This window comes from Lemur catta, chromosome 2 (genome assembly GCF_020740605.2).
Source record: "Lemur catta isolate mLemCat1 chromosome 2, mLemCat1.pri, whole genome shotgun sequence".
Classification (NCBI taxonomy): Eukaryota; Metazoa; Chordata; class Mammalia; order Primates; family Lemuridae; genus Lemur; species Lemur catta.
Window position 1 is genome coordinate 41312347 of NC_059129.1, and position 19035 is coordinate 41331381.

General features: G+C 51.4%; 2 protein-coding genes across 2 annotated transcripts; one reads left to right on the forward strand and one right to left on the reverse strand.

Moving 5' to 3' along the window:
• Positions 1–56: 56 nt before the first annotated feature.
• C2H6orf136 (chromosome 2 C6orf136 homolog) lies at positions 57–3730 on the forward strand. The gene is given in 9 exon segments (XM_045541547.1): positions 57–487; positions 489–558; positions 560–650; positions 653–837; positions 1585–1986; positions 2275–2363; positions 2538–2738; positions 3254–3323; positions 3409–3730. Coding segments are annotated over 9 exon segments (1458 nt in total). The 5' UTR covers positions 57–251; the 3' UTR covers positions 3523–3730.
• On the reverse strand, positions 3731–17799 carry DHX16 (DEAH-box helicase 16). Its single transcript, XM_045541546.1, has 20 exons — positions 17345–17799; positions 15915–16162; positions 15664–15826; positions 15320–15376; positions 12871–13125; positions 12459–12662; positions 12187–12378; positions 10574–10684; positions 10287–10402; positions 9192–9402; positions 8896–8994; positions 8629–8781; positions 6723–6863; positions 6365–6527; positions 6153–6271; positions 5958–6025; positions 5151–5313; positions 4895–5056; positions 4435–4608; positions 3731–3953 (listed from the first exon to the last, which is right to left on the reverse strand). The coding sequence occupies exons 1-20, from the start codon at positions 17549–17551 to the stop codon at positions 3822–3824; spliced, it is 3138 nt and encodes a 1045-aa protein (XP_045397502.1). The 5' UTR covers positions 17552–17799; the 3' UTR covers positions 3731–3821.
• Positions 17800–19035: the final 1236 nt, after the last annotated feature.

The following is a 19035-nucleotide window of genomic DNA, read 5'->3' on the forward strand; positions in this document are numbered from 1 at the left end:
TTCAGGGTGCTAAGTTACTGCGCAAGCGCTCTGAGGCCGCCTCCGCTCCGGTGAGCGCAGGCGCATTACGCCCGACCGAGGCCTCAGCAGGCTCCTGGAGCCCGCAGTGCGCAAGCGCGCAACATCTCCGTTTTCCTCCCCTCAGTCCCTTATCCCCCCCTCCTTTCCCCTTCACGAAGCCGGCTCCGGGGCGCTCTCACCCCTGTGAGGAGGCCGGACTCCGAAGACGTTCTCTCCGCTCCCGGAAGATCATGTACCAGCCCAGCCGAGGGGCGGCCCGGCGTCTCGGCCCCTGCCTCCGGGCCTACCAGGCTCGACCCCAGGTGCGCTCAGGCCAGAAGCGGGAGGGGAGGAGAGGGGGCGGGGAGAGACCCTCCTCAGAGCCGGCGCGTGGGGCGGAGCGCGCGCCGGCTTCCGCGCAGGCGCAGTGACACCCCCCGCCGCTTCCCCGCTGTGCCTCGGGGCGCGTGGACTGGCTGGGGGCGGCGGGGGCGGCGTTGCCCGGCCTGGCGCGCGGTTCTCCCCGGTCTGAGGGCGGGCAGGCGGGGTCGAGGCCGGGGCCGCCGGGCGCGTCCGCGTTGCACCCTGGTCTCCGGGGTTACCTGTGCCTGGAGGTGATTTGAAGGGCAGGAGCGGAGAGGTTCGCAGCCCCGGAGTTCCCCGGCCTAGACCGGACCCACGGGCCGGGCTCCGCAGCCCGCGCATCCTGCCCCGGGAGAGCGGTCCGGGCAGGAAGGCCGGCCCGAGCGGACCCGGGTCGGGCCCCTGCGCCAGGGCTGGCCACGTGGCCACGCCCCCAGCGGAGATGGCGCCCCTGGGACACCGTCGGGGACCGAGGTACCCGAGCGGCCCGCCGGGCCCCCCCAGAGTGAGACTCCCCGGGGGTTTCTTGGGAGCGGAGGGATCGGGTCAGGCCTGACTTTCGGTGACCTCTCCTCGCAGTTTCAACGTCGGTAAACCAGGGAGAATGAGGTCCAACCTTTAACAGTGTCCTGGGGTTGTGCCTGTCACTAACCCCAGGAGGAGCCCGAAATGATGATAGCTTCCATTGATGTGCCACTTTACAGGTCGCTACGTTTTATTTACATTCATTGCCTCATACAGCCGTCATTTATAGGAAACTGAGGCATAGGGAATGAGAGTGCCTAAGGTTACAGGACAGAATTGGAACTCGAATTCCTAGCTTCAACTGGATATTCTTTTCTCTGTACATTTGCCTCACACTTAATTGTGATTATAGGTCACATTTTGCCCACAGTAAAGCCGGTTATTCATTAATCAAATATGCATTCTTATATGGTTTTTGCTGTAAGAGAGGTGAAACTGCCCCCCAGTGTTGGAATTGTAAACAAAATGTAAAAGTGTTTGCTAGTGTTTGGGGGAAGTACTGGTACCTGTGTCACATGTAACTGTTTCCTCCTGTTTTCAGGAGAGATGGAGGTGAATATATTCCTTTTTCCCTCTAGTAATTCTCTTTCTCCTGTCAGGAGTAGGTGGGATTGGGACCCTGTTGATGAGCATCCAAGGAATGGAGGGTCATTAGGCATCTGGATTCTTATCTTTTTCCCTTTTCTCCCTCTGTAGGACCAGGTTTCTCCACGGACTCTACCATTCCCGCCCCTTTGGCCTCACTCCACGACAGCCACTTCCCCATCTTCTCCTCTTCTCTGGTCTCCCCCACCCCTGTGCCCTCCCAGCCTGCGACTTCCCCCGGCTCCCCCACTACCTCTCCCTCAGGTCCAGGCTCTCAGCTCACCATGGGTGGTTCTCCCTCCAGGAAAGGGGGAGGATGGACCAGGACCTGAGTTGCACAGTGGCTGCCTGGATGGGCTTAGGAGCCTTTTTGAGGGACCTCCCTGCCCCTATCCTGGGGCTTTGATACCTTTCCAAGCCCCTGGAACTGCCCACCCTTCCCCTGCCGCCCCATCAGGAGATCCTAGTATGGAGGAACACCTGGCTGTCATGTATGAGAGACTGAGACAAGAAGTAAGTCATTACAAAAGTGGCCTTTGTTTGCAGTGGAAAGGAATGTGGGTAATCTTTAGAGATAGGGGTTTAGTCAACTGGATTCTTCTTTAGAACCTTGAGAGCACAGAAATATTATAAACATTTTCCTCAGGAAATAATACTCCTCAGTTTGGGTTAAGGGAGGTTCAACATGGGATAAAATGACTTTTAACTCAGAAGGGAGTAAGAAGGCCTTAAAAATAGAAAACTGAGAAATGGGATCATCTTTTTTCCCCCACTGAGTTGATGCCTTCTTCTTCCACCTAGCTTCCCAACCTCTTCCTTCACTCCCACGACTACACTCTCTATTCCTTGGACGTGGAATTCATCAATGAGATCTTGAACATGCGTACCAAGTGAGAGTTGGGGCATGGGTAGGGCCTAGGGGAGAAAAGGGCCCAATGCTATACACTTGACCTGGAGAAGGTCCCAGGCTGCTTCTCAGAACTGTTCCTCGTTCCTTGGACAGAAGCCAGTTTGGTTTTCTGATTCTGCCATCATGAGATTTCTTTCCCATCCCTTCTTCGCAGAGGCCGGACATGGTACATTCTGTCGCTGACCCTCTGCCGTTTCCTGGCCTGGAACTATTTTGCACAACTTCGTTTGGAGGTTCTACAGCTGACCCGCCACCCCGAGAACTGGACCCTGCAAGCCCGCTGGCGGCTTGTAGGGCTGCCCATCCACATGCTCTTTCTGCGTTTCTACAGGCGTGACAAGGATGAGCTTTACCGGTAAGAAAGAAGTGAGAAGTGCTTGACGACAGGGATCTTGTTTTAATGTAATTTACATTAATATTACAAAAATAATAGGGACATTGAGTATATTAGGAAACCTCTGATCTTCAGTTTCTACATATACAGTACCTGGGACATGGCAGGTACTTAAACACTCAACAAATGAAAATTCCTGTCTCATAAGTTGAGCCTGACAACCCGGTAAATTTTTGCCTGGGAGTAGAATCCTAAGAAATTGTTAGGCTTGGCCTCAGACATCGTATGTAAGGATTTAAACCAGCAATTCCCAAACTTTGCTGCATGGTGGAATCACCTAAGGATCTTTAAAAAATATTGGTGCCTGACATTCTGATTTAATTGTGACAAGGCACAACCTGAACATTGAAATTTTTAAAAGCTCCCCAGGTGATCTAATATGTAGCAAAGTTTAGGAACTATTAGTTTAAACAAAAGTTTGAATTAAGCTTTGGGACCAGTCACCTTTTCCCTCAGTAAGCCTCTCCCTTCCCCAGGACCTATGATGCCTACTCTACCTTCTACCTGAATTCCAGTGGCCTCATTTGTCGCCATCGCCTGGACAAAGTGAGTCCCAAGTAGGGCTGGGTGGGGTGAAGGGGAGAACATCTGTATGCTCCCCCTCAACTGGCATTAACCTTTCTCCCTGCAGCTGATGCCTTCACACTCACCTCCAACGCCTGTGAAGAAGCTGCTAGTGGGAGCCCTGGTGGCCTTGGGGCTGTCAGAGCCAGAACCCAACTTACAGCTGTGTTCCAAGGCCTAACCTTTGGCCTTGGAGTGGAGGTGGCACTGAAGCCTTTGCTACGCACAAGAGAAGGAGGTGAGGCGGCCAGAGTCTCAGGAGCCCTCTCCTCTCCTCTCCTCTCTCCTTCCTTCCTTTCCACCTCATGCTGTGTAAAGCTGCTGTGTAATTTAATTTGTAAATAATAAAGTTTATGTGACTATATGAGACAGAATTTCATATGATCCCATAAGTTCCCACAAGCTTTATTCCAAAAATAATTTTATTTAATAGATATTAAATAATGTATAGACAGAAAAGGAGCTCGTGTCAGGTTCCGTTTATGTCCCCAGCTCTTCCCGTGTCTTGCCTATTTTTTTTGGCATTTTCTTAGAATGAGGATCTTCTAGCTCCTTGGCCTTATAATAGTGGGGAGCCACCTCCAGAAGCCAACTGCTCTCAATCTCCAATACCTAGAAGGAGAGAGAAAAGATCAGTAGGGTTCCCTTCTTTCCAACCCATATTATGTGTGTGGTTAAAAAAGTTTCCTTCCCCTCTGACTACAGGGCTGGGGAAGAGGTACCTGGCTCTATTTTTTGCCCAAAGGCACACACACCTCTGCATATTATTCAAGATTCCCAGTAACCTATCTGCAAGAAAAGCCTAGAATGGAAAGACTGAAGTACACTCTCTGCTTTGTTCACCATTATAGCCCTACCACTTAAAACACTGAGACAGTAGGCATTCGGGTATTTATTGAATGAAATATACAGTTCTCAGATCTTGAAAGATGGTGAGACAGCTGTTAGAAAGGATGCCTTTCTATTTTATCCTACCTTAAACCAACGTATTTTCCTTTTTCTGTGCCAGTCCCAGCAACCTGAAACTGGGTTCTGAGCCTGCCAGGACACCGTCTCCCCATGTGATCACCTCCTGAGCAGGGGATGGTCTCACCTGTCTCATGAACTCTTTGGTGGTCAAGACAAGTTCGTGGTAAAGCAGCCAGCGTGGCTGTTGCTCAAAGAGGGAGGAGTTGGGATGAATGAACACCATCTGCTGCTGTTTCACCGTTCGGTACCCACTGCGCGTCAGCCGTGCTGTGTGGTAAAAGTAACCAGCAGTGACGGCCTAAGGAGCAGGCGGAAAAGAAAGTCAATGGGAAGGGCACACATCTGGGGACCTCAGTGCTCACTATCTTTTTAGTTCAGGCTTCTGGGGAACTGGAAGGGTGAGGAAAGCATGAAGAACCACTGAGAATACGCCTTCAGTGGTCCGGGGAAGAGCCCTGGGAGAACACATCTTACACAGGGGACGAGGGTATGTTCTCAGGCTGCAGGAACTGCTGCATGTCCCCAGAGATGCTTGCTCCTTGGGAGGTACTGGGTGGAGAGCAATAGACTGAAGAAATGCTGACCTTGCGTACACGGATATAGTCCCCCTGGCAGGAACTGAGACCAACTTCCACACGTTCCAAGAGCCCCTCCAGCTGTTCCCGCACATCCCGGGCTCGGCGCATGGACCTGAACTGTACAAAGTTCTCGTAGCACCACTGCGAAGAGTAACCACTCTCAGCCCACTGTGAAGAGCGTTAAAGAGAAAGTGGGGCTAAGTATAAGTAGCACTGAAGTACCCCATGTCTCCCTCATTCCCACTCACCCAAGCCTAGTGACCTGTGTGTAAACATTTAGCAGAACCAGGTGGTCACCACCAGGGAGGAAGAAGTTGACACGAGCATTGTCAGCATGGACAACCTTGTCCTTGGGTCGGTAGAAGATGGCGTTGTTGACAGAGAGCATGGCAGCCACTGTCAGGATCTCCTCTGAACAGCTGTACCTGGCGAAGGGAAAAGCATCAAAGCTGCAAGCAAGACACATAAGACAGACACGGTGGGGGGACAGTGATCGCTGTGTGATGTTCCCTCATGTGGGGAAGACCAGCTGCTACAGTGGCTACAAATTAGCTAGCAGATAGATTCAGGGGCAGCAGCAGCTTGGCGGTCACGGGGGTGGCGGCTGTAGATGAAACAGTTACACAGGTGGAAGCACTGGGGCTTCTGAGGGTTCTGCAATAGGAAGGTGTGTGCTAAGTGCATCAGGAGAAGATCTCTGACTCAGCCACAGCAGAGGAATGGCATGGAAAGGTGGTCCCTCCACAGCTACATCTAAATGTTCCAGTCTGAAACCTTAGGCGTGAGTAAGGTTCCTAACTCAGCAACCCTCCCAGATGGAAAATCCTCCACTTTCATTCATTTTGCTCTGTTTATAAATCTTGCCCATATAATATCATTAAGAATAGGATCAAGTATCCTACTGAACCTTGTGGGCCTTAAAGGGGGGCAATAAGAGTTCTCTAATAACTCATTTTTTGTTAAAGAATAATATGGAGAGAAAAAGAGAAAGAGATAAAGATGGTCCCAGAGACAGAGGATGCACGGCCAGTTTGTGTGCTGGGGGCCCAGGTGGGGTGGGAGGGCTTACTTCTCAGAGGCCAAGATCATTTTAGACAGCATGGGGTCCACGGGCAGCTCTGCCATCTTTCGACCAGACTAAGGAGAGAAGACAGAGAGAGTTGAAGCCAGTCCTCCCTCGGGTTTCCCTCCACCACTACAGGGGTCCCTGGAGCCACCCTGACCCCGTCAACCTGCCCTAGCCCATGCTGTCCCCCGACCTCACCGTGGTGAGCTCCCCGAGGTGGTTGAGGGCTCCCAAAGCATACAGCTGCTCCAAAGCCAGCAGCAGGGTCTCATACGGAGGAGGGTCCAGGAAATCAAAGTGCATTAGGTCATGGATCCCTAGAGAAAGGTGTAAGGGATAAAATAGAGCCCCTTCCCAAGGACCAGGCCCACCTCCCCGCTCTCTCAGGAGGACTCAGGTAGCCCAATCACCTAAGCTCTTGAGCAGCAACACGACATTGCCCAGGCTGGTCCTCTGGATCTCAGGCACCGTGGTTTCCTCGAGTTCATGCTGATAGGCCCAGGCAGTATACAGGCGGAAGCACTTCCCTGCAGCCACCCGACCTGCCCGGCCAGCTCGCTGATTGGCTGAGGCCTGGAAAGAAAGGAGAGCAGGCTGGCTGACAATTTGGTCAGGGAAAAGAGAAAGGGCAGTATTCATGCAAGAAATCTGGGAGGATGTGAACTGCTTATCCCTCATCCCCTAAGAAGCCCCCATCCTGCTTCTGAGTTGGGCCTTCCCTGTGGGACAGTTCCACCTCCCACCACCCCCATGGAGACCCAGGCTTACCTTGCTGCAGGGTATGACAGTGAGTGATTCCATGCCTGTGCGGGGGTTGTAGCTCTTCTGCTTACAGAACCCTGGATCCAGCACGTAAATGATGCCCTCAATGGTGAGCGATGTCTCAGCGATGTTAGTTGCCACAACCACCTGAGTGAGTGGATGTGGGGTCACCCAGAGAACCTGCCCACCCAGTTACCCAGGAAAAGGTGATCTTGGAAAGTTAGGAACAGAGAAGCAGGTGCAGTAGCGGCAGGAGCAGAGGGAACTGGCATCCGGAGTCAGGAGTAGGGGACGGGCAAGAAGACGGGTGAGAGAGAAGCGGGGGTGGCAGTCAGTAGGAACACACTGAGGAGAGGAAACGGAGAAGAGGATTCAGGGTATCTGCAAAGATGGGAAATGGGGATATCCAGGTTCCTGCCCCCATCTTCCCGGCTACCACTTTCACATCTTCAAGCACTGCCTCCTGTAATAGCCTCCTAACCAGCGTCCCTGCTTCTACTCCCAGCCTCTACCACATGGCATCCAGAATGGGCTTTTTAAAATGTAAACCTGTCACATTGCTCTCTATCCTTCAGTGGCTTTCCATCCTATTCTAGAATTCAATCCATGCCCCTTAAAGGCCTGATCACCCAGCCCCTGGCTGCCTTTCTGACCTCATCTCCTAGCACTCCGCCTGCTCCCCGCTCCCCCGCACATGCTGCTCCCTGACGCTCCTGGCTCCTAACACGCCTCGCTCCGTTCTTTGCATCAGCTGTTCCCTCTGCCTGGTGGCCTCCCTCACCTGGTTCAGGGCTCTGCTCCGCTTTCACCTTACTGGAGAGGCCTTTCCTGCTCACCAAGGAAAACACCTTCCTCTCCTGCTATTCCTCACCCCCACCCTCCAGAGTCAGCTCCATTTTCCTATGCTGCTTCGTATCCAAAATTGGCTCTTCAGAGCACTGGCTACAAATTGACGTTATGTATTTATGTGTCCACTGTCTCCTCCCATTAGACTGCAAATTCGTTAGGCTAGGGGCTTTGTTTTGTTCATCACTGTGTCATCAGCCCTTAGAACAGTACCTGGCTCACAGGAGGAACTCATTAAATATTTGTTGAATGAAAGTTATCTCTGCTCAAAATCCTTTGGTTGCTGCTCAACTGTCTAAAGTCCAAGCTCTTTCTCCTGCCATCAAAGGCCCTCCCTAATCTCAGCCCAAAGTTGTTTTCAGCCTTGTCTCCCACTATCATCATATGAACCTCCCACAAAGCCTACTAGCTCACACTCTGACCTCAAACACACCTTGGGCCTTCCTCTCATATCTCCCCAGCCATTTTTTTTGTTGTCTTTTTTTTTTTTTTTTTTTTTGAGACAGAGTCTCACTCTGTTGCCCTGGCTACAGTGCCGTGGCGTCAGCCTAGCTCACAGCAACCTCAAATTTCTGGGCTCAAGTGATCCTCCTGCCTCAGCCTCCCAAGTAGCTGGGACTACAGGCATGTGCCACCATGCCCGGCTAATTTTTTCTATATATTTTTAGTTGTCCGGCTAATTTCTTTCTATTTTTTTAGTAGAGAAGGGGTCTTGCTCTTGCTCAGGCTCGTCTCGAACTCCTGAACTCAAACAATGCTCCCGCCTCGGCCTCCCAGAGTCCCAGCCATTTTTCTTAAAGGCCCATATCAAATCCGACCTCCGGGCACACCAAGGGCTTCCCTTCTCCACTGCATCTCTACAATGCCTACTTTCCGGATCATGCATTTGGCTCTCGGCTCACGGCATATTCACCTCTCACCAGCCCCAGAGGCGAGGGACTGACTGGTCCTCAGCCTGTGTCTGCAGCAGTGCCCAGGACACACCTCGCATGGGGCAGGCACACACCTTTTTTATTAGCACTTGTGTGAACCGTAGGGACAAAGAATATGGGTTTCTCCAACTGACCTTTCGTGCCCCAGGGGGCGTGGGCTGGAAGATACGAGCCTGCATGTCAGAGGGCAGGTTGGCATAAATGGGCAGCACCAGGAGCTCCCGGATCTTGGAGCCCAGGCGGCGGCAGCGATCCTGGAGCATCTCACAGGCAGCCTCAATCTCCTCCTGGATTTAGGGTGAGGAAGCAACAGGGGTCCCAGAGTCACAGAAAGCCAGCCAGTAAGCCAGCTCAATTTTCCCCTGGGACATATTATCTTCCCTCCCCAGCGTGTCAGGCACCTGTCCTGTCAGGAACACCAGGATATCCCCAGGCGGCTGGGTCACATGGATCTGCAGCACTGACACAACACAGGCTTCCAAGTAGTCAGCCTCCGGAGCCTGGGAGCAGGAAGAGATGGGGTCACAGGAGGGCCACTTGCTTGGGCAAACATTTCCTCTCCTCCCAGCTCAACATATGCTTTATCCCAGGTCCCCTTTGGACTTTCCATTCCACCCTTCCCTCCTTGGAACAACCCCCTCCAAACGCCCCAGCTTCTGTGACTCAGAATTAGGCCCATCGTCCCTGAAGGGGGCACCTTAGTATAGAAGATGTCCACTGGAAACCTGCGCCCAGGGATTCGAAACACAGGGGCGTCATCAAAGAAGGTGGAAAAGCGGGCAGTGTCCAGTGTGGCTGAAGCCACCAGGACCTTGAGCTCAGGTCGGAAGCGAGCAACATCCTTGATCAATCCAAAGAGAATGTCTGTGTGTAGGGTCCGTTCATGAGCCTCATCCACCATCACCACGCTGGGGAAGGAATGGGGGGAGCAATGAGAGAGGAGAGCTGGGCAACGCAGGACTGGACACCAGGGTCCCCCAGATGAGAGGGGAGGGAGGGAAGCAAAGAACTCAAGAATGAATATTTGGGGAGCTGAGGGGACTCTAAGGAGAAGCCAACCATCCCAGTTACATAAGACCAACAGAAAGTTAGCAAAGGCCAGTGTCTCATGGTCTATAGCCTATCACAGCCTCGGCAGACAGGAATAGCCAAGATGAAGAGGCTGGAAGCTGAGGCCAGGGCAAGTCAGACAGCCCCTCCAGTTCAGACTTAAGAGTCTGCTTAGAGTCGTAGCTGCTCTTACTGGAAAAAAACAGAAGGATGTTTTTGTTTGTTTGTTTCCTTTTTTTTTTTTTTTAGAGACAAAGTCTCACTCTGTTGCCCAGGCTTAAGCAGAGTGGCATAATCATAGTTCACTGTAGCCTCGAACTTTTGGGCTCAAGCCATCGTACCAGCTCAGCCTCCAGAGGAGTAGCTGGGACTGCAGGTGGGCAATACCACACCCAGCTGATTTTTACATTTTTTGTAGAGAGGGGTCTTGCTTTGTTGCCTAGGTTGGTCTTGAACTCCCAGCCTCAAGCAATCCTCCCACCTTGGCCTCCCAAATCTACAATCTCTTCTACCCTCTAGCCCCATCTCCATGGTACATGGAGGTCAGTTCTAGGACCGTTTGAACCACAAAGATTCAAGAACTAGTGCATTAATCAGAAGACAACAGCCTGTCTGGGTGGGAAGGAAGGAAAGAAAGGTCTCTGGACTACAGAGATACGGGAAGGCACTGGAGGGGAGCGGGGCAGCAGAACAGGGACGAGAAGGCGGGCAGCTCTCCAGCGAGACGAGGCCCTATACATACCTGTAACTCGCAAGGTCAGGCTCAGAGAGAAACTCCCGGAGAAGCATCCCATCTGTCATGTAGCGCAGGACGGTTCGCTCTGAGGTGCAGTCCTCAAAGCGGATGCTGTAGCCAACCTGGTCAAGGGGCCACTAGTGACTGAGTGGGCTGGTGTTCCCAGAAGGGAACTTGGGGTAAGGCGAAGCAGGGCAGCACCCAGACCTGTGCTGTGGGGCCCTGAGGGCAATGGGGACTGAGTCCCAGACCCTGAGGGCTCCCTGCACCCCTCAGTTCCCCTGAGATCTCACCTCATTCCCGAGCTTCACACCCATCTCCCGGGCCACTCGGGCAGCCACGCTCATGGCCGCCACTCTCCGGGGCTGGGTACAGGCAATCTTCACACCCTTCCTCGTGTAACCCTGAATGACAAGGAAGAAGAGGTTTTCTCTTTGCTAAATGTCCCCTAGGGCCCAGCTGCAATTCAAAGAAAGAAGTTGTAAAAGCCAGACAGGACAGGAGGAAAGGAGGGAAGAGACAGAAGCTGAAAACCAGAAAAGAAGAAGGGCAGACTGCTGAGCCTAAGAAACACTGATTTATAGAAATGCCCCCTGTATTTTCAGAGACAGATACGATTTCAGAAGTCAAGCAAGGCTTTGCCTTAAAGGAAAATGTAAATGTGTTAGTTCGGGTATCAAAAGCTGCCTGGCCTCAGGAGGGCGTCTCAGTGGTCAGCAGCAGCTGCTTTCCAAGGCGATGCTGTAATCTGGGTTTATGGCTCTCACCTGTTTTGAAAGACAAACTAGGTCTTGCCTAGAGCCATGGGATGCCGGAGCTGATCAACAAAGACAGGCCGCTAATGATGAGAGCTGATCAAATAGATATGCCGCTGCCCAAGCCGGGCCCAGACAGAACCATGCAGTTAAAGTAATCAGCACAAGGCACAGCTCATGTTGACTTCTGAAATCTGTTCTAATACACAATTACCAGAGCCACGATGTCTCTGTTTTTGCTAAAGTAATAGCCTTATCATAAAACTTAGACGTTTGCCCTAAGAAGATTTTGTAACTCATTGTTGACCTAGATAGAGTTAGTTGAAGGATCTGTAGTAGCCTTTTAGATGACTTTGACCCTAAACCAAACTACTTATTATTATGTAAATCCTGTTGCCCTTGGCAACCAAGAATCTGTACCTGCCCTATAAGTACCTGTGTAAAAGTTCAGTCTTGGTTGCATGTCTGTGGAAGAGATTATAACCATCTGAGCACCCTCCTTTGTCTATCTTCATAAATCTTTACTTTGTAAACTATATCTTTGGCTCTGTGTATTATTTTTTATTTCTGTTTCCTACTATTTTTTCATCCTTTGCGATGACCCCTGCCTGAGGGACCCGCAACCCTTGGCGGGAAGCGTAGCTAACTCCTCGCAGCAGACAGGCAGGATGACAGACCTAGGGCCCTCAAAGTGGGTTCTCACCCTGCCCTGGGTAGTCAAGTTCGGGCCTCTGCTCTACTTGAGCCGGAAAACAACAGATCAGCTGAGGCAGACCCAGAAGCAACAGTGAACAAGAGAGGATGAAAAAGCAGGAAGATGGTCTTTTAACTCCTTATTCTTTGGAGCCCGCAGAGGGGTGGAGGCTGGGCTGGGTCAAAGGATGGGGAGGTCCCCATTACACACATACCCCACTCCATCTATCCTACACGACCTTCCAACCCGAACATACTCAACACCTACCAGGCACGGACACTGTGGCAGAAAGTGAGAATAGACATGTGAAAAGGGTAAGGACTTCCTTCTCAAGAACCTCACAGTTTAGTGGAAAAGACACATAACCGACTACTCAAAATACGTAAAAGGAGCTCCGACAGGACTGTACTCATCAATGCCTGGTGCGGAGCCAAGCGGGAGGGCGAGATGACTGTACCTCCTCAAAGAGATACTGTGGGATCTGGGTGGTCTTCCCCGAGCCGGTCTCGCCTTCGATGATGAGGACTTGGTGATTAGCAATGGCCGCCAGGAGCTCCTCTCGGAATGGGAACACTGGGAGGCTGCGGCGGACAGCCTGGATGGACTCTTTCTGCTGAGCCTGGGTTGAAGGGGATGGAGCTGAGAGCTCCTAAGGAAAGGGAAGGAGGCTGTGAGCTGGACGGCCAGCTTCAGGTCCTCCTCAGAACATCCCCGAGCTCTCTGTCTCACCTCATCACCCTTGAGCTGAGTGGCCCGGACAAACTCGATAGTTTCCTCCTCCTCCAGCACCAGCTGATACTTGGGCTCCTGGGAGGCAGCATCTCGGGCCCCAAACTTCAGGGACGCTGCCCCCAGGCGGGCCTCCTCCCAGCGCCGCTGCTCCTCCCCGGGGGCGCCCGATTCCTCCTCCACTAGATCCACAGCTCGAGCTGGCTATGGAGAAAGGGAATACGTGAAGACCAGAAGACAGAGGATGCCCTCTCTGCCCCGCCCCCTCATCCCTTGTCACTACCCCCAACCCAGTGCCCACTGGGAAAGGCAAGGTAAGGAAGGGGCCAGCCAAGGTGTTGCCCAATTCCCTGAAGCCTTTCCTCCTCTCATGTTGAGGACCAAGGCTAAAGCAGATGCCAGTTCACCTTACCTGTCCTCGGGTCTCCTTGGGCATGTGGTAGCGATTGGTGGCCTCCAGCTTCTCCTGCTCCCCAGCGGCCCGGTACTCCCGGGCCAGATCCCGCACACGTCGCTTATATTTGAGCTCCCTCTGCTCATGCCGGCTCAGCTCCACATCCCCAAAAAGGAACTCCTCATCAGCCAGCTCTGCCTCCAGGTCCTCAAGCTTCTCTCGCTCCCGCTTAGCCAGGTACTCTCGTCGGGATTTCTTCCGCAGCTCAGGGACCTGGGTCAGGAAGGGGCAGTCAAACCCTCACCTTGCTGGAATAGCAACCCCTAGGAGTGAAAAACTCCCTGACAAGCAGGTGTGAGAACCTAAATGTGTACCCTCCACCTTCCCTCTGCAACATACAACCAGACCCATGACGTGCCCCACGATGGGCCTCTTTGAATGCCACATGCTGACCACAAGCACTGGCTTCCAACAGCAGAACCCAGCTGGAAGGTCCTTCTGGGTAGGGTCACCATCTTCATTAATATAAATACATTAGGGCAAGTTTTCAATATTTTTGTATTTTACTCTTACTATTTTATTCAAACTAGCGGAAGAGGGGAAAACAAAAAGGCTGATCTAGGATTTAGAAGCACAGGTCTCAAACTGAAAACAACTCATACATGGATAGAAGACCACTTGGGGTGCCAATAATAGGCAATCTTCAGCCCCAATTAGATACCCCCCGGTCTTAAACTGAATGGAGTTTGGGGAAGGAGGGGCAACCTGATTATACATGAAAAGTTAGTGCTCCAGCATCAGGGACTGTGCCCGTAAGGCCATTGTGATCAGGGATGCTTACCTCTCCGGAACTAACCTCTCCCTCCCATCCTGTGTGTCACTTGGCTTGTACACATCTACCTTTGATACAGGCTTTTTAGGACCCATTGTAGATGACAGCAGAATACTGGCAATATCCTTAAAGCATTCCTAGTTCTAACCACGATCCCTCCCACTGTGGCATCATCATCTTCCCAATCTTCACAACAACCTCCTCTACGACAGGGGCAAAGCCCCACTGCTGCTCTACCCTTGGGGGTGCTGTTTCTATTTAGTTGCTTGGCTTTTCTTGTTTGTTCTGTGAAGACTTAACGTAGAGTTTCTAATCTTGATCAATCTGAGTACCACAAACATCCGTCAATGGGTGAGGCAGATAGATCTTTTTTTAAAATGAGGAAAAAAATCAGAGCAATTTGAGCATTAAAAAGAATAATGTGCTGGGCGCGGTGGCTCACGCCTGTAATGCTAGCACTCTGGGAGGCCGAGGCAGGAGGATTGCTTGAGCTCAGGAGTTCGAGACCAGCCTGAGCAAGAGCGGGACCCTGTCTCTACTAAAAATAGAAATAAATTAGCCAAACAACTAAAAATATATAGAAAACATTAGCAGGGCATGGTGGCGCATGCCTGTAGTCCCAGCTACTCGGGAGGCTGAGGCAGTAGGATTGCTTGAGCCCAGGAGTTTGAGGTTGCTGTGAGCTAGGCTGACGCCACGGTGCTCTAGCCTGGGCAACAGAGCGAGACTCTGTCTCAAAAACAAAACAAAACAAACAAACAAACCCAACATTTACATAAACAATGCAAACACTACACACAGTATTAGCCATTTTTGAATCTGAATAGTGCATGGGAGTGTTCATCGTATTATTCTTTCAACTTTCCTATTTGTTTGAAATTTTTCAGAATTGAAAAAGAAAAGAAAAATTAAATCCAGACAAACAAAAACACTACAACTGCATTGAGAGATGTCTCAAGTCTCTGACCACAGTCATTTTGCAGGGCGGGACATGAGATGAATTGATCAGGAGAGACCTGGGAAACACTAGGCCATTCTCAGAACTCTGATATCTCAAAATGCTTTCAGAGAATTTAAGGGTGACTTTACTTCACAAGACCAGGCCATTGGAAAACTGCCTATCCTACCTAGACTCACACCATAAAAAGACCAGTTTATGAGCTACCAGAGTTCTGTGCCTATCCAGTGAGAAGACCAACCCCGGAATCGTGGTAGGAAGGCATCTGGAAAGGGTGTGCCTAAGCTGAATGGGCAGCACATACCCATGCAGCGGGACAGCTGCCCTGGCCCTGTCCTCCAGCCACCGCCCCCCAAACATTCCAGCTGCCTCACATCTCATTAAGTCTCAGGAATAGGGAAAGTCACAATCTCACTCACTAATACACAGTGTGATTTTATCCTGAAGAGTCAAGGAGGATTTGTTGGTAGCTTCTTTCCCTCTACAACTTAAGAGGGTTCCTTCCCTCAATAACTGTGTCTTCAGCTAGCTCCTACCAACCAAGCCCCTCCTCTAGAGACCTGACCATGCCATCAGCATCCCCACTGCACTTCCTCTGGATCCTTTCTCCCTACACCTAACTATTCCATCAGAAGGTCTTTCTTTTTGTCTTCTGATCTTGGCTTCCTGGGACCCACCATGGCTTTCCGGTCTTCCTCAGCCATCTTGAGGCGCTTCTGAGCCTCTTCATAAGCCTGGGAGAAAAGCAAGAGTGGAGGGGTATGAGGCCAAAGAGCCCCCACACACCAACAGCCGTTCCCCTCTAGACTCACAAGGTTCATTCAGTGAACCCTAGCACAAAGCAATGTCCCCTCTCAGTGAGGAATCTCCGTGGCTGTGGGTATAAAAGAGAGTTGCCTTAGCTAGAGGACCCATGACCATGAGGTCCTCTCGCCACAGAGACGAGCATATCACTAGAGACAGCCCCTTGTCTTCCCAGAGACCATGGGGATTTACAGAACATCATGCTGCCCCTATGCACCTTCTTGTCTGACCGCTCCAGGACATTACGAGTCCGATCCTTGTCCCGCAGCCGAACCCGCTCTGCAAAGGCATCACGTTCCTCCAGGTCCTGAAGGCGCTCTCGCTCTGTCCGTTCCCACTCATCCTCCGACTCTGGCTTCCCTGTCTGCTGATTACTCCCCCTGCAGCCCAGACCAGGGGTTTAAATAAGGATATCCAGAGGCTTAGCATCTACCTGCCCCATCCTCTCTCACCCTGCTTCTGACTTACCCTGTCTTCCTCTTCCCTTTCTCAGAAGCTTCTTCCTCCTCTTCTTCCTCTTCCTCCTGGTGCTTTTTCCTGAGGTGCTTCCGTTTTTTACGCTTCTTCTGGAGGCTGCTCCTAGCTCTATCCACAGTCTCCTCACTGCTGTCCTCACTGTCTTCCAACAACTTATAAGATCGGTTCTTCTCCAGCAGGGCTCGGGCCTCTCGCTCTGCCGCCCGAGCTGGCTTTTCTACCACCACTTTCCGTGGTACCTATTGGTAGAGGGAAAGATAAGGGGGTCTGAGCAGCTCCTGATCTCTGACCACCTATTTAGCTCTGTTCCTAATTTAAGGGGTTACTTGGTCTTAAACCAGCCTTCATTCTCTCTCTTCCCCCTGGCTTCACTCCATATTCATCAGCCTGAATGGGCCCCCTCAGCTTCTGAACTTCCTTTCGGTTATTCATTTAACAAGTATTTACCGAGTTTGTCCTACGTGCCAGGTACTTGCTAGGTGCTAGGATACAAGAATAAACAAGAAAGACAAAAATCCCTACTTTCACAGAGCTTACATTCTTAAACCCAATTCTCAAATGCTCAGCCACTTTCCTACAGCTCTGTTCTTCCAAATGATTAAGTTAGGCCTACACAAGGACTGACAGACTACGAGGATTATTTTGCAATTTGACAGTGGATGTCCCATGCCTGGTACTGCACCAGACTCCAGGGATACACTGGTGACTGGAACAGAAAGTGCCTACAGCACTTACATTCTAACTCTCTCACCAAGCGCCATGGGGGATAGCCACTTCAGGCGCTCCGCCATTCTCTGAACACCTTCACTCCTTCTGTATACTCACTAAGCACCTATTTCTGGCAGGCAGGCAACTGTTAGGCAGGAGGAAAACTAAGACAAGAAATGCACAGTCCTGTCCTCCAGCAGCTCACCCATCATACCTTTACTCCTTTGCCCTTCTCTACGACAAATCACAGGGAGTCTTTGGGCTTTCTTCTCCTGATCACTACCCCACCTCTTCTGCCATACCACAGCAATTCCCGCATATCTCACTATTCAAAGTGTGGTCCGTGGACCGTCAGTATCACCCGAAAACTTGTTAGAAATGCAGAAGCTAAGATCTCTACCGAACCGGAATCTGCATTTTAACAAGGGCCCTGGAGGAATCACATGCATGTTCAAGTTCGAGAAACACTGTTCCACAGCCCTCCTCAGTGCTACTCTCCAGAGGTGGCCGTCCAGCGCCTAGCACTGTACCTAGGCGACAGCGGACAAAAGATAAATGCTTCCGAGCTGAGCTTACGTAACTCCCTGATGAAGTCAGGCCGGTCTCACCGGGTCAGACGACAGGGCCCTCCCCCTCTTCCACGCCCTCGGCCGCCGTTCCCACTCCGGGCCCCGCCCCGCCCCGCCCCACCCCTCCCCTCCCCTCCCGGACACCTTGTTCCAGAGTCTCAGGGCGAAGTCTCGGGCCGGCCCGCTGACGTCCAAGGTGTCGGTGTCTCGTAGGCGCTGCACGAACTCCTCGGCAGAGGCGCAGCGCTGCGCTGTCCCGATCAGGAACTGAGCAACGTGCCGCTCGCTCAGCCCCAGCACCGAGTGCAGCTCGTCCTGGACCCAACGCTCCAGGCCCGCCGGCGTCGCCATGGCGACCCACGCTCCCAGTCCCGGCCCGGACGCGTCCGGAGCAGCCGCGCCGGCGGCCGGGCCGGTCAGAGGCCTGATCCCTCGGCTGGAGCCTCAGCTCCGCAAGGGAGACGCCTTAGGATGTCTGCGTTCGGTCTCCAACAGCCCAAACCCGCTTCCGTTCCACACAGCCCGGAAGCGGCGGCACTTTTCCGGCCCAAGCACTACGGTGGCCGAGCGAGTTCATACCTCGCGAAACCGTACCGGAAGCCGGAGTAATGCATTTTCCTTCATTTCTACCCCTACCCAGTCTCTCTGACGCCCTCTGATGGTCACTGCGTGAGTGCTTCGCTCGCTTGTTGATTCAGCGAAGAAACGAGTGCCTAATGTGTGCGCATTCGTTAGTTTCAGTCGCTGGGCGTACAACAGAGAACAAACCAGACAAAAGTCCCGTACCGAATTTACATTTGGGAGTGCCGGGAGACAAGATACATAATAAATAGGTAAAATATGGAAGTTCTACGGAGCCAAAAATAATGCAAGGTTGGGATGTGCAGATTCGATTTCAAATTGGAAGATCGAGTCCGTTTGCTAGCATTGGTACCTGCTGCAGGCGTGAATACAGGTTAGGCATAAGGGAGGACTTCTACGCAGGAAGAAACTTGGGAACTGGGGAAAGTTGTTAAAGAAAAAAAAAAATCTCCAAACTAAGGAATGAGCAAACTGTGTTCTGCATTTTTGCTAACAGCTCGAGAAATTCTCTGGTGGCTGCTTATTTTAAAATAATCTGAACTTGTAACTTGCCACTCTGCTGTCCGACCTCTGTTTGACCCTGCTTCATACTTTTATGATTAATTGGACTTGTCATACATTACTATTGGGAAATGAAACATTGTTATTGCAATTAACAGCTGCAGATGGACCTATATCATTGACTTCTTGACTTTCTGTTTCTGCCATGGACTGCGGGCACCCCCGGCATCTCAGAGCTTCCTGCCTCTGTTTTCCTGGGTCACAACTGATTAGAATCTTTACCTAATTAGCTACTAACCTATCCATTCTATTTCCCTCCATACTCACACCTCACACCTTCTCTGAACTGGCTCCCTCTTTGGACACTTTGCTTGTTCCCTAGCTAATTGAAGACCGTTGGCATATGCTTATGATCAATTTGTCTAATACATTTTCTTTTTAGTTAAGGGAGCAGGAGTCTCCTCTGACCAGTCTGAGAATGGCAAGCAACCTGTAGTAGTAGAAGGCCTATAACTACTCAATCATGTCCTTATAAGCCTGGAGAGCTAAAAAACAAACAAAAAGACCTGATGAGTAAAATATAGATGTTCCACATTTGTAGAAAAGAGATTCTTTGAAATGGGAAAATCCCCAGTATCAACTATACCTGGGCAGCACAGCCATAAATTATTGATGGCTCTTAAACCTTTAAGAATACCTTAATAAAGCCCATTGTCTATCAGAGAAAAACCTTTTTCAGGAAAGTGCACTTC

Coding starts and splice junctions, on each gene's coding strand:
- DHX16 (XM_045541546.1), bottom strand. CDS start 17,551: ATGGCGACGCCGGCGGGCCTGGAGCGTTGGGTCCAGGACGAGCTGCAC. Junction 12,379..12,458: donor CTCAGCTCAAGGGTGATGAG/GTGAGACAGAGA, acceptor CCCTTTCCTTAG/GAGCTCTCAGCTCCATCCCC. Junction 8,995..9,191: donor TGGACATCTTCTATACTAAG/GTGCCCCCTTCA, acceptor TCCTGCTCCCAG/GCTCCGGAGGCTGACTACTT.